The sequence below is a fragment of the Thamnophis elegans genome, chromosome 2 (genome assembly GCF_009769535.1).
Source record: "Thamnophis elegans isolate rThaEle1 chromosome 2, rThaEle1.pri, whole genome shotgun sequence".
Taxonomy (NCBI): domain Eukaryota; kingdom Metazoa; phylum Chordata; class Lepidosauria; order Squamata; family Colubridae; genus Thamnophis; species Thamnophis elegans.
The window spans coordinates 172,446,673-172,461,374 of NC_045542.1; the positions used below are offsets into that span (position 1 = coordinate 172,446,673).

The 14,702-nt window shown below is 44.2% G+C and overlaps 1 protein-coding gene across 1 annotated transcript in view; it reads left to right on the top strand.

The window, feature by feature from the left end:
• The window catches only part of LOC116502596 (zinc finger protein 845-like), a 123,771-nt gene that overhangs the window by 99,274 nt on the left and 9,795 nt on the right, over positions 1–14,702 (top strand). Inside the window, exons 7-12 of the mRNA XM_032208472.1 lie at positions 1,546–1,604; positions 1,887–2,398; positions 2,583–2,697; positions 2,811–2,878; positions 9,146–9,275; positions 10,080–11,459. Of these exons, the coding sequence (XP_032064363.1) occupies positions 1,546–1,604; positions 1,887–2,398; positions 2,583–2,697; positions 2,811–2,878; positions 9,146–9,275; positions 10,080–11,459 (2,264 nt within the window). The remainder of the gene's footprint in view (positions 1–1,545; positions 1,605–1,886; positions 2,399–2,582; positions 2,698–2,810; positions 2,879–9,145; positions 9,276–10,079; positions 11,460–14,702) is intronic.

Here is a 14,702-nt window from a genome sequence, read left to right on the forward strand (position 1 = left end):
TCAGCCCTGTCTAAGCGGTTTACAGAGTCAGCATATTGCCCCCAACAACAATCCGGGTCCTCATTTTACCCACCTCGGAAGGATGTAAGGCTGAGTCAACCCTGAGCCGGTGAGATTTGAACAGCCGAACTGCAGAACTGCAGTCAGCTGAAGTAGCCTGCAGTGCTGCATTTAACCACTGCGCCACCTCGGCTCTTTTTTTCCTGAAGTGAAGGAAGACTAGATGATCTCCACTCCCTGTCCCCTTAAAAGGGAGGATCTGAAAGAAAGCTGGGGGTCTCAGCAGGAAAAGATCCAGGCTGTGATTCTTCTCCCCTCCCCACTCGGCCCCCTCCAAAGGCGGAAATTCTCCAGCTCTTCCTAAAGAAAGCTTTCCCACAGAAAGCGGGAAGGGACGGCAGGATCAACTCAGGAGCTCTGTGGGAAAAAGAGATGGGGAGGAAAAGGAGAATATAAAGCAAAACCTGCAGTAGAAATAAGGCACTGCTGAAAAGAAATCTCCCCTCCCCCTCTCTTTCCGGCCCCTGGTCAGGCCTACACTGCAGGGGGTTATTGATAGGCAGGGCCTGGAGCTAGGCGGCTCCCTTTACTGCCTCTGCCTGGATGGGGACGGTCAAGGAAACGTCTCCCAACCTCCCCAAACATCTGAGTTGTCCTTTTCTATGCCCACAAGTCCCTTCCTTTGTGGTGTGTGCAGTTCTTGTGGTTGTTTCTTGGAGGGGGAGGGAGGAAGTGTGGGTGTCTTTTTCGTATTTTTTTATTTTATTTGATCACTTTCTGCCTATTTAAGTTCTTTGTATGGTGGGATTTGGCTTTTAATTCACTACATTGTATATTTTATGAAGAGAAGGATGAGGGGAGACATGATGGAATCTTCCGACATCTCAGCGGCTGCCACAAAAAAGATGTATTTCCTTTTCTCTTCTCTATTATCTCTATTCTATTAATAAATAGATGACAGATAGATAGATAGATAGAAAGACAGACAGACCGAATGAAAGAGTGGAGTTGCGCTATATAGAAGAAATAACCAAACCGCTCTAAAAATGCAGCAGAAGAAAGAGGAAAACCTCCTTCAGTACATTTCGGTTAATATAAAAGGGGAAAAAGAAGGACAGACGTTGAAGCCTTTGTCTGAAAGGGAGGCACTGAAAAAGGCCTTTCTCCCCCTACTCCCAAGCCCATCATCCCCGCCCTCTCCCCTCAGAGGCGCTCCTCTTTCCCGCCCTTTCTACGACCTGTCACTTTGCCCCAAATCCTCCAGGGGGCGCCTTCTGCCAAGGGAAAGGGAACTCCAGGCGCTTCCCCATTGGCCCACTGGAGGGCGAACGTCACGGCTGGCTTTCTAGAGGAGGCGGCGCAGGAAGTGACATCGTTGACCCTTGCCTCTCTAGGACGCGGCACTCGCTCTCCTTAATTGCTCGGGATCCGGAGGAGGCGGAGAGGCTGGCGGAGGGGGGACGGGGACATCTAGATGTTCCCCTAGTAAGAGGGGGGAGGCGGTATTTACGGGTCTCATGCATACCAACCGCCCACTCCCTGCAGAGGGAAGCAGGAGAAGCGGGCTTGCCGGGAAGGCGGCGGGGATCCAGGGAAGAGCCCTAGTGGGGGGAGGGGAGGGTCGGTCTTGCGGGGGCCCAGCAGGAGAGAGAAGCCGGGCGAGGAGGAGGCAGGATTCGCACCAGGCTCCGATCCTGTCTCCGGAGGCTGCTTCCTTCCTGCTTGTGGCTCCAGTTGGGTGAAGGTTGTTCAGTGGCTGAATTCCACTTTCTAATTCTTGGCTTTTCTTTTTCTTTCCATCTCAGACACAGAAACTGGAAGCCATTTGTGGTCTTTGCAAGGCAAACTTTTCTCTTAGGGGAAAAAAAGAGCGGAATAACTTGCAGGGATCCGTCCCAGAAATGGTCCTGTGAAGGAAAAGGCATCTGGAGACCCACCAGACTCCTTGGACCCATTTGGAGTTGCTCTGCAGGACAGAGAAAGGATGGAGACGCAACCTTTTGCCAAGGAGGGAAGTGGAAAAGGCCCTTCAGCTGTTCAGCCTGGGAAGGGGGAGAAGCTCTGGAGAAGGACTGGGCAGAACATCCTGGAGGAGGAAACCATCCTACCTTCAAAAGTTCAGCCTGGGAACTTCATCCAATATCGGGAGGCTGAAGGTCCCCGAGGTCTTTGCAGCCGACTACATGACATTTGCAGGCGATGGCTGAGACCAGAAAAACGCACCAAAGCCCAGATGCTGGACCTGGTGGTTCTGGAGCATCTCCTGTTCCTGCTGCCCCCAGAGATAGAGGGCTGGGTGCGGGAGTGTGGAGCAGAGAGCAGCTCCCAGGCGGTGGCCCTGGCTGAAGGCTTCCTCCTGAGCCAGGCGGAGGAGCAGAAGGAGCAGGTCCAGTTGCAGGTGAGAGACTTTAGGGAGCTCAGAAGGGAATAGAAGAAGTGTTTGAATACTTCACTCCTCCTTCCCAAACTTCTGGTACATTCATAGCGTGGCAACTCACCAATTCTTGTAGAACATTTTTCCATTGTATTTTCACTCAACTGTACATTAATTCTGCTTCTTTTTTCCTTCCTCCTATTTGAAGTGCTGCACTGTGGAGATCAGAGATCCTGAGGGAGAGAAGAACCCATCAAATCCCCCTCAGGAGCTATTTTTCAGGAGGATCCCTTGGGAAGATCCAAGTCAGAACACCTCAGGAGGTAATTGAAGTTCCTCTGATTACCCAGAGAGATCCCATCTGTCTTACCCTCTCTTTTGTAGTGTATCTCTTATTTTGTTAAATATGCATTTTGAAATTATTTATTCCTTACAGAGAAAGAAACAATGAAGCTTTCTGGTTTTTATGACGGAACTCAAACAGCGGTTGAACCACCAAATCAAGTAAGAAAGGGAAAAGTTATTAGATTTTTTTATTTCCTTTCAGGAAGTGAAGGGGGTGTGCAGAGTGCTCTCTTCCTTCTGTTTTCCTCCCTTGTTTGGCCTGGATCATTTTTGTGTTATTCTACAACATGGAGAGCAGAATAGCAGGTTCAGGTTGCTGTCAGTCAGCATTCCTCTGGTTATCTTGTTCTGCTAGGTACTCCAGTAACTTTGAGTTTAAAAGAAGTAGTTTTTTAAAAAATCCTTCAAGACATATGAATAAGCGTATCACCTTGGCAGGAACTGCTGGAGGCCCATTTCTTGGGGTAATTCTTTGACTCGGAATTGTGCAGGGCTAATGAAAAATAAATAAATACTCACATTCCCACATTACTATTTTTTAAAAGCCTCATTTATAACCTGTAGTTCAAAAATAAGCAAATTGTGTTAAAAAAAATAAAGCAGACTATCAAAATCCAAAGGGAGTGGCCATGTTGAGCATGAAATCACGGTACTTTGGGCTACAAAATAATTTCCAATCCTCAGTTAGGAAATCAAACATTCCAGCTTTGCAAAGGCTGAGAAATGACTTTGCCAGGGAATTTTCTCTTCTTTTTTTTCTTCCTTTCAGCCAATGGCTCAGACTACCAGATCAATGAATGACAGACAGAGTGATAGATCAAGTTGATCCAGAAGTAGGATTACTTTGCTGAAAGGCACTGAAGATTTTTCAGAATCAATGAACTTGATAAAGCTTCCCTCCATATTTCTTCAGCGAAAGCAATTTTCACATTTGCCCATTTTCTCACTAAAATGAGGACTTGTGTGACGCACAGCCATTTAACTTAGTGCATATCTTTCCTTTGGGAATTTGGGAACAATGGAGCAGAATAACAGAGTTGGTAGGGATCTTGGAGGTTTTCAATCTCCTGCTCACACAGGAAACTCTATAATATTTCAGATAAATGGCTGTCCAATTTCTTCATAAACACGTCCAGTATTGGAGCACCCACAATTTTTGGAGGCAAGAGATTAATTGTTCTCACTTTCAAGAAAGTTCTCTTTACTTGTAGGTTGGTTCTCTCCTTGAATAGCTTTCATCCATTGCTTCTTGGAACATTGCTATCATGTCAACCCCTAGTCCTTCTTTCTATTAAACTAAACATACCCAGTTCTTGCAACCGTTCTTCATATGTTTTAGTCTCCAGTCCCCTAATCATCTTTGTTGTTGTTCTCTGCACTTTTTCTCGAGTCTCAAGTTCTTTTTTACATCTGGCAACCAAAACTGGATGCAGGATTCCAAGTGTGGTCTTACCAAGGCATTATAAAGTGGTACTAACACTTCATGTCATAATGATTCTATCCGTCTTAATGCAGCCTATGATTCTGTTGTTGGGGTTTGTTTTTTTTGGCAACTGTAGCATTGTGCTGACTGTTTAAGAGGTTGTCCACTAGGACACTAAGATCCTTTTTGCACTTACTACTGTTGAGCCAGGTATCAACTATTCTATACCAGTGCATTTGGTTTTTCTTTCCCAAATGTTGAACCTTACATTTCTCATTGTTGATTTCATTTTAATAGATCGGGCAATCTGTCGATACTTCTATACCTTGAGCTTATCTTCAGGACTGTTGCTATTCCTGTCAATTTGGTCTTGCATGCAAATTTGTTGAGTTCCCCTTTTATCCTCTTCTTTAAAAAATCGAATAGAATTATTTATTGGCCAAGTGTGATTGGATACAGAAGAATTTGTCTTTGGTGCATATGCTCTCAGTGTACATAAGGAGAATAAAATACATTCATCAAGAATAAAAAGATACAACACTCAGGGATAGGCAAGGTTAATAATACTACTGTAATGCGCTCTACATGGGGCAGCCCTTGAAGAGCATTCGAGGACTTCAGCTTGTCCAGAATGCAGCCGCGCGAGCAATTGTGGGTGCACCTCGGTACACCCATGTTACACCTATCCTCCACGAGCTGCACTGGCTGCCTATTGCAGTGTTTTTCAACCACTGTGCCGCGGCACACTAGTGTGCCGTGACATAGTGTAAGGTGTGCCGTGGGAAAAACACCCGCCGGCATTGCCACGCGCGCCCTGCTCCCGCCCACTCCCCCCCCGCCAACACAGGGCCCTGGAGCAATGGAGGAGAGCAAAGAGCTGCTCCAAGGAAGGGCGCAAAAGGCGAGGTTTTTGAGGAGGTTTTTCCCGTGGGATTCCCGTCGCAGGAGGAAAGCGTGGAGCCCAACCAAGCCAACTCGGGCTCCGCTTCCCTTTTTGTATGTCCTCCTCCTCCACCACCACCGAGGGAGAAAAGTGGCAGCGCCGTCCCGGAACAGGCTGCGCCAAACAGCCGCGCGCCCAGGCTCAGCGGGAGGCCAAGTCCGCGCGCCCCACCTCACCTGCGCCAGTCGGGAAGGGGGAAGGAGGGGGAGGGGGCGAGCGCCGCAACTGGCCGGCCTCGGGGAGGACATCGCCGCGCCGCCCCTCACGCTCCCTTCGCCGGTAGGATGTGATATTTGAACGGGCTGCGGAAGGGGGGGCGTGTAGTCACACCTCCCCCATCACCTGAATCTCCACCCGCTTCCCTTTCCCCGGGCCGCTCCAAAGGCGCATCCTTTCCTCCTCCCCCCCCCCCCCCCCCCGTGGATCCTCCGCGCGCGTGGCTGGTGAGATGAGCTTGCTGGTGTGGAGGGATCCAAAAAGTAATTTTTTTTTTTTTACCCTTTGCTTTAAAAGAAATGAAAACTTTTCACGAAGCTTTTATTCCGTGCGAGGGTTGTTTTGCTTCACTTAATATGTGAGCTTGGGTGGAAGGGGATGCTGGGCAGGGGTCTGAGCTGGGCCTGCATACAGAGGCCAAGAGACCCTCCCAGCCAGCCCCTGCCCTCCCAGCCAGCCCCTGCCCTCTGAGACCATGGGAGTGAGGATCCCACCTCCACAGCCAGCCACAGGAAAGGCTCTTCAGGGGGTCCACTGAGAACCCAAGCCCAGGGCTGCTTTCTTTTACGCACACCACACCACACACACACACACACACACGCAGACAGTTCACCAGACCAAGAATCAGCCCCTGCTGCTGGGCAAGAGCAGAGGTCAGCTGGGGCCGCATTAGCAAACGATGGCTGGACAGAGTCTTGCTTCCCAACCTTGGTTGACTGAAATAACACACACACACACACACACACACCACTGAGCTGGCCTTCCACTGTGGCCTGGCAGGGAGGCTCCTTACTCAGTGTTGACCAGGGTGCACCATTTTCTAATGGTGGTGTGCCTCGTGATTTTTTTCATGAAAAAAGTGTGCCTTTGCACAAAAAAGGTTGAAAAACACTGCACTAGGACACTAAGATCCTTTTTGCACTTACTACTGTTGAGCCAGGTATCAACTATTCTATACCAGTGCATTTGGTTTTTCTTTCCCAAATGTTGAACCTTACATTTCTCATTGTTGATTTCATTTTAATAGATCGGGCAATCTGTCGATACTTCTATACCTTGAGCTTATCTTCAGGACTGTTGCTATTCCTGTCAATTTGGTCTTGCATGCAAATTTGTTGAGTTCCCCTTTTATCCTCTTCTTTAAAAAATCGAATAGAATTATTTATTGGCCAAGTGTGATTGGATACAGAAGAATTTGTCTTTGGTGCATATGCTCTCAGTGTACATAAGGAGAATAAAATACATTCATCAAGAATAAAAAGATACAACACTCAGGGATAGGCAAGGTTAATAATACTACTGTAATGCGCTCTACATGGGGCAGCCCTTGAAGAGCATTCGAGGACTTCAGCTTGTCCAGAATGCAGCCGCGCGAGCAATTGTGGGTGCACCTCGGTACACCCATGTTACACCTATCCTCCACGAGCTGCACTGGCTGCCTATTGGACTCCGGACGCGCCTCAAGGTGCTAGTCATTACTTTTAAAGCCCTACATGGTATCGGACCTGGGTACTTGAGAGACCGCCTCCTGCCAATTACCTCCCTATGACCAATTAGATCCCACAGATTAGGCCTCCTCCGGATTCCATCAGCTAGCCAATGTCGACTGTCGACCACCCGGAGGAGGGCCTTCTCTGTGGCTGCTCCGGCCCTCTGGAACGATCTCCCCGTGGAGATTCGGATCCTCACCACCCTTCAGGCTTTCCGCAAAGCCGTTAAGACCTGGCTGTTCCGGCAGGCCTGGGGCTGACTTGAATTGTGTGGCTGTTGAGAGTTTTTAATCTGTTTTCTGTATTTTGTTTTTTGTCTTGTTTTGTTGTCTGTATATTGTCCCCATTCCTTTTGGTTTGTTAGCCACCCTGAGTCCTCCGGGAATAGGGCGGCATACAAGTTTAATAAACGATAAACGATAATAATAAGCTATCAAATTGTACTAGGAAACAAATAAAAACAATATAAATTGAAAGATACAAGCAACATGGTTATAGTCATAAGTGGGGAGAGAGAGATACTAGGAAGGAAGAGAAGAATAATAGTAATACATTCTTAATAAATTATTGACAGTGTTGTGGGAATTAGTTGGTAAGAAGAGTGATGGCATTCAGGAAAAAACTCATGTCTAGTTGTTCTGGTGTGCAGTGCTCTATAGCATCATTTTGAGAAGTTGAAACAATTTATGTCCAGGATGCGAGGGGTCTGTAGATATTTTCACTCTTTTTGACTTGTGCAGTATATAGGTCCTCTGTCAGCTTCTGCTTTGCTGCTGCTTCGGTTGCCATTGAAACGGGGAGGGGGGGCATGGTATTTGGGAGGGGAATACTAATTGTGCTGGAGGAAGATTCTGGAGTTTCTGCTGCCTGTCTTACTGCGCATGCGGAGGAGGTTTCCCGCCAAGGCCAACGGCACCGACATTCCATCTGGGTGATGCCTTTCGAAGTTATCTCACACCTGACACTTGGGAGAATTATGATTGGACTGTAACTGGGATGCCAAGGAAGGGGGATGGGTTATTCTAGATATCATTTGCTTTCGCGCCTAAATAATCAGTCTTCGCTTTGCTACGCTTCTAATCATTTATAATTAGTAAAAGTACACTTGATTTCTAACAATGGAGTCTCGTGGTTTTCTTTCCTAATTATTCAATGGAGGAGTGCTGACAGTAAGCGAAAGACTCACTCACACCCCATCAGGAGTTTTCAACCTACCGTGTGGGGTGTACTCACAAGAAGGACGGAGAAAATGTCATTGCAAGCGAGCGATGATGATGAGATTGAAAGAGAAACTGCAGAACCAACTTTACCTGAAAGGCTAGCTGGCCTAAGGATAGAGAAGCCTGCGGTTCAGCCCCGATGGACTTTGGGAGTGGAAGGCAGATTGGTTGCAATTGTTTTTTCTGCAGTTCCAATTTGAAGTCTATATTTGTCTTGCTTGGTTTTGGTTGCAGAACCAAGCTAGACAGTTATGGAGGTGCAGATGACAGACTCAATAATTCCTCTCTAGAACTGAATCAGCAGCTCTTTGGGCAGTTTGAGCTTCCTGAGTTGGCTCAGAAAGAACATTCTTCGTTGTGCTTTTTTGATGACATTTTTGATGTTAGTTGTCCATTTTAAGTCTTGAGATGATAGAATTTGGAAACTTGAAGGTCTCTACTGTTGATGTTGTGTTGTCTAATATTGTAAGAGGTGGTAGTATAGGAGGTTTTCTTCTAAAATCCACCACCATTTCTACGGTTTTGAGTGATTTTAGTTCAATATTGTTCTTGCTGCACCACAAGGCTAGTTGTTCAACCTACCATCTGTATGCAGATTCATCTTCTTGAATGAGACCAATCACTGTTGTATCATCTGTAAACTTCAGTATTTTAACAGAGGGATCATTTGAGATGCAGTCATTGATGTATAGAGAGAAGTGGAGAGAGCATACAGCTCTGGGGTGCTCCTGTGCTAATTGTACAGGAATCTGATGTGATTTTGCCTAGCTTCACCTGCTGCTTCATGTATGTTAGGAAGCTTATGATCAATTTACAAGTGTAATCAGGTACAGCTAGATGATTTAATTTAGTTAGAAGAAGTTCTGGAATGATGATATTGAATGCTGAGCTGAAGTCTACAAAGAGGATCCTTGCATAGGTCTTTGGAGATTCAAGATGTTGTAGGATGTATTGCAGAGTCATATTAACAACATCATCTGTCAATCTATTCGCTCACTAGGCAAATTGCAGGGGGTCTAACAGCAAATCTGGTGGTTCTCAGGTGGCCGAGCACTATTCTTTCAAAATCTTGTCTAAATAAATGATGAAGATGAACAGACCTTGCAAATCCTCTGTTCTTTTTTCCATGTTCAGAAATGTCTTGTGTCCTTCGAGGAGGTGGGTGTGTATTTCTCTGAGGAGGAATGGTCTCAGCTGGATCCTGACCAGAAAGCGCTGCATTCGGAAGTCATGCTTGAAAACCATAGGAATGTAATCTTTCTGGGTAAGTGTTTTCTAGTCCCCAATCAGAGAGTTCAAGACGACAGATTATAGTTAGTTTTTTTTTTAATTAAAAAACCACTAATCAAATATCATCTCCTGGGAGGGAGAAGGAAAATCTGTGGGGGCTGAAAAGAATGAGGTGTGCTTTTGTGTGTCCTCTGGAGGTCATTTGAGAGGAGTGTGTTGTCATTTGTCCTCTGAAACATCCAAAATTGTGTGAGAACAGAACTTTCACATTCAGGCCATGGAAGAACATTCTTCCAATCCAATTCAAGAACAAAGGCCCCCCGTGCAGTGTGACTCAGAGCATATTAGGGTACAGGTAATCCCCGAGATACGACAGTTAACTTAGCTGTTTCAAGTTATGGCCAGCCCTCCCCAAGTACTTGAGACCCAATCCCGATATTATGAGTGTTGCAGCACCATGGTGGTCGTTCACGCTTATGAATGACAGCAGAAGCGCTGCAATGTTCGCCCTACCTACTACACCACCCCGCTGTGACTTATCGTATTTTTTAGACTATAAGACTCTGTCCCCCCCCCCCCAAAAAAAAGTGGGTGGAAATGTCTGTGCATCTTATAGTGTGAATAAGGGCCTGTTTTGGCCTCCTAAACCCTATGTGTGTGCAATATATTCATAATTCACGAATATAGAAACCATCATGTCTATATCATACCACTGTAGGCATGCAAAAATTCAACATAATGGAATTTTGGAAAACTTCAGAAGGAAATTCACAACTTTCTATAGTGTGATCTTTTCCTCTAATCTTGTTATCATTTTCATTTCCCTTTTGCTTTGAAGGTAATAATGGGCAGGAGAATCAAGATTCCTGTGAACTGTTCCAAGTGATCAATGCTAAAGATGGAATGGAGATGTTTAGAATTCAAATGGAATTCGAAAGCCATGAGAGAAACCAGTCAAAGATTTGGAATCTGGAAAGTTCATCTTCCACTGATGCTCCAATGCAAGACTTTCTTGCCCAAGAAGAGAAAATAAGGGAAACATATACTGGGAAATGTGTGAAGCTAATCAAAACTGAATTACATGTGAATGAACACTATTTAACACAAAACAAAGAAGATGCTATAAAAAAAGACAACGGAGTAAATTCCAACGGCACATTCATTCTTTCTGTTGGTAATAACTTCCTTACATCTCAAAAAGTGATTGATACAAATGAGAAGCCTTATAAATGTTTGGAATGTGGAGCATGTTTTAGAACAAGAAGGCAACTTACTTCCCATGAAAGGATTCACACTGGGAAGACACTCTACATATGCAATGAGTGTGGAAAGACCTTTGCTAATAACAATATACTTACTATCCATAAAAGGATCCACACAGGGGAGAAACCATATAAATGCATGGAGTGTGAAATGACTTTTGCTCATAGCAGTAATTTGATTTCCCATAAAAGGATCCACTCAGGAGAGAAGACATATAAATGCATGGAATGTGGAAAGACTTTTGCTCATAGCAGTACACTTACTTCCCATAAGATGATCCACACAGGGGAGAAGCCGTATAAATGCATGGAGTGTGGAAAGACATTTACTCAGAGCAGTGGACTTAGAAGACACAAAAAGCTCCACACAGGAGAGAAACCATTTAAATGCATGGACTGTGGAAAGACATTTGCTGAAAAACGTAATCTTATTTCCCATAAAAGGATCCACACAGGGGAGAAGCCATATAAATGCATGGAGTGTGGAAAGACCTTTGCTCAAAGAGGTACTCTTATGTCCCATAAGATGATCCACACGGGGGAGAAACCATATAAATGCATGGAGTGTGGAAAGACCTTTGCTAGTAGCAGTTATCTTATTTCCCATAAGATAATTCACACAGGAGAGAAACCATATAAATGCATGGAGTGTGGAAAGACCTTTGCTCAGAGCAGTGGACTTACTATCCACAAAAGGCTCCACACAGGGGAGAAGCCATTTAAATGCATGGAATGTGAAAAGACCTTTGCTCTAAGAAGTCATCTTATTTTACATAAAATGATCCACACAGGGGAGAAGCCATATGAATGTATGGAGTGTGGAAAGACCTTTGCTCGAAATGCTCATCTTAATTGCCATAAGATGATCCATACAGGAGAGAAGCCATATAAATGCATGGAATGTGGAAAGAGCTTTGCTCAGAATGGTAGTCTTACTTCTCATAAAAGGATCCACGCTCGGGAGAAACTATATAGCAACAGCAATTCTACTTTCTTATATACCACTCCAGAATGCTTTACAACACTCTCTGAACAGTTTACAGAGTCAGCATATGGTCCCCAGCAACCTGGATCCTCATTTTACCCACCTGAGAAGGATGAAAGTTGAATCAGCCATGAACCTGTCAGAATCAAACTCCTGGCTATGGGCAATTAGCCTGTAGTACTCCATGTTAACCACTGACCTACCAGGTCTCTATAGATTTGTATGTGTATGCATATTGTGCCTTTATGATCCAAATGAGGCAAGGTTGAATCCAACAAAATGAAACTTAATGTGGAAAAAATTAAGATTTTACACCTGGGCAGGAATAAGAGATTACATGAAACCTGGCTCAAAAACAGTAATTGTGAGAGGCACCTTGGGAATCAGAATGGGTGATCACTTAAATATGAGTCACGTTTGTGTGGCAGCAGCCAAAAAGCTAATATAATCCTTGATTGTATAAAGAGAGGCAGAATCAAAATCACGTGATTAGTACCATTTTATAAAGCCTTAGTAAGACCACACTTGGAATATTCCATCCAGCTTTGGTCATCACATAACATAAAAGATGTTTAGAGTTTAGAGAAGGTGCAAATGAACAGCTAAGAGATTAAAGGCCTGAAGACTAAAACATATGAAGAATGGTTGCAGGATTTGGGTTTGCTAGTTTACAGAAAAGAATTAGGAGTGACATGGTAGCAGTATTCCAGTTCTTGAGAAGCTGCCACAAAGAGGGGGTGGTCAATTTATTTTCTAGAGCACCAAAGGTTAGGAGAAAAAACAATACATGTAAAATAATCAAGGAGAAGCAACCTCGAGAGAGTTCCTTACAGTGAGGACAATTAACCAGTGGAACAGCTTTCCTTCAAACATTGCTGTTGCTTCATCACTGGTCATTTTAAGTAGACACTGGATAATCACTTGTCTGAAAGAGATCCTATAGGAATATCAATAGATCCTGAAATCATCTTCTGTTTGAGCTGAAAGTGTGGATATGGGCACTGTTGTGACCAGCAGGATCCGGTTGAGCTGCTGATGGACTCAGAGAGTGAGGAACCATATGAGTCTGCCATGGAAGATGTGGAGGATCAGACTTAGAGCAGGGACCAGAGAGGTGGTTGGCCACCAGGTGGTGCCTGAAGCATGGAGCAGTGGGAGGATCAAAGCTAGTTTTGTCCCTGATGCTCGATTGAGAAGGGCTGCAACTCAGTGGGCAGTCTCATAGAAGATAATTATGCTCAGGTGGTTGTGGATGGGCTCCTCCCAAGTGAGGTGTTGGGTGGGAACATTTGCAGGAAACCACCGTTCAAACTAGTATTGAAGAAATCTGTCTATTCTAGCCGCGTCTTTTGGATTATCCCCATTACTTCATTTGAACTTTCTGGGTTGCTGCCAAGCGATTATCATGAACGTGAGTGGCCTGGGCCCTCAGCGAAAGGATTTGTTATCTCAATTAAATAGTGGCAAACAGCCAAGCCTGTGTTCTGGTTTATTCACAGGCCGGGGTGGGGGGTCAGAACAACATCAGCCACCGAGGACTTGTACCGGGCTTAGGACTTCAGGCACCAGGGCTCTGTCTATTCCTAGATGGACAGAAGGAGAAAATTGGGGGGAGGGGGGGCTTAAAAAAATCTTCCAATTCACTAGTGGACCCAGAAGTGAATTAAAATCTCTCTCCAGCAACTCGCATCTAGTCAAATGGAACTCCAAAATGTTATCAGTACATTTTTTTCTAAAATTATGTAATTTTGGGTTGGGCCATAAAATGATTCATGCCATCTGATTGTTTGTTTACCCACTAAAAGTAATTATACAAGTTTTTTCAATAAAATGCCAAATTGAAACTTCAATTTCCACTCATTTAAAAATGCTCCATCCATTTCTTGCTAAAATATTTTTTTTCTCATCCAGAATTTGCATCTTGTTCAAACAAATAGTCATGATTTTCGCTTTGTAAAGTCACTGCCTTTTTTTGCTATTCCACAAAGATCTTTAATGTTCCAGATGCAAATAGGCTTATAAAATGAAAAAAATAAAGAAACCACACCTGAAATGTTGTTCTTTGGGTGGCAACCAGATTAGGTCCCTGCTTTAAATTACAAATAACAAATTTAATGTTCTTCAGCATTATAGAATTATAATTTGTGGTAGGAAACCCACTACTAGAAGGTGCAATTGAAGAGATTTAATGTGGAGGAATTGCACAGACACTGTCCAAAGGAAGTGAGGGATACTGACAGAAACTTCTAGTTTTATATCAATATAAATGTATTTGACATTCGCAGCAGAGAAGACAGTCAGGAACAACCTGAGGTAAATCTCAAAATGCGCCCAGAAGGAAAAGGCGGGAAAAAGGGAAACACCTTTCCACCCACAGCAAGCAATCAGAGCGCAGATCCACCTCAGGCCGGAGCTCGTCCTCACTCAGCCATAACAGGGTGTTTGAAACTATTGTGCGCTTTTCCAGTTATTAAATTGGATATCTTCACATTTAAAGTGTTCAAAAGAAATGGGCCTAAAAAGACTTTGTTTTTGTTGATTAGATTGAATTGTCAGGCTGGAATGGCTTTTTAAAAAAAGAATATATATTTTTTTGCCCTGTGCTAAAACGAAGTGAACTTTTTCCCCTCCCATTGTACCTCAAACTTCCTTTTCTACTTCTCTCATCCGGGGAGGTATACTATTCTGCATTTTAAATATTTCCTAGAATATTTAATTGTTCCAGGAGAAAGTGGGTGCCGACTTTCTACACCTCTATTTCTCCTTCCTTTAATTTCTTATTTCTATTTTTCTTTCTGTTTTGTATAAGAAAGGGAGAAGATGTGGAGATTCTAGAAAGAGTGCAGAGAAGAGCAAGAAAGATGATTAGGGGTCCGGAGGCTAAAACACACGAAGAACGGTTGCAGGAACTGGGTACGTCTAGTTTAATAGAAGGAAGGACTAGGGGAGAGATGATAACTGTGTTCTCATATCTCAGGAGTTGCCACAAAGAAATTTCTGTTCTATTCTATTCCTATTCTATAAATAAATAATAAGCAGACCGAATGGAAGAGGTGGAGGTGGAATTGCGCTATACAGAAGAAATAACCAAACCGCTCTAGAAACGCAACAGAAGAAAGACGAAAACCTCCTTCAATGCATTTGGGTTAATATCAAAGGGCGAAAAGAAGAACAGACATTGAAGCTTTTGATTGACAGGAACCGATAGAGAGGG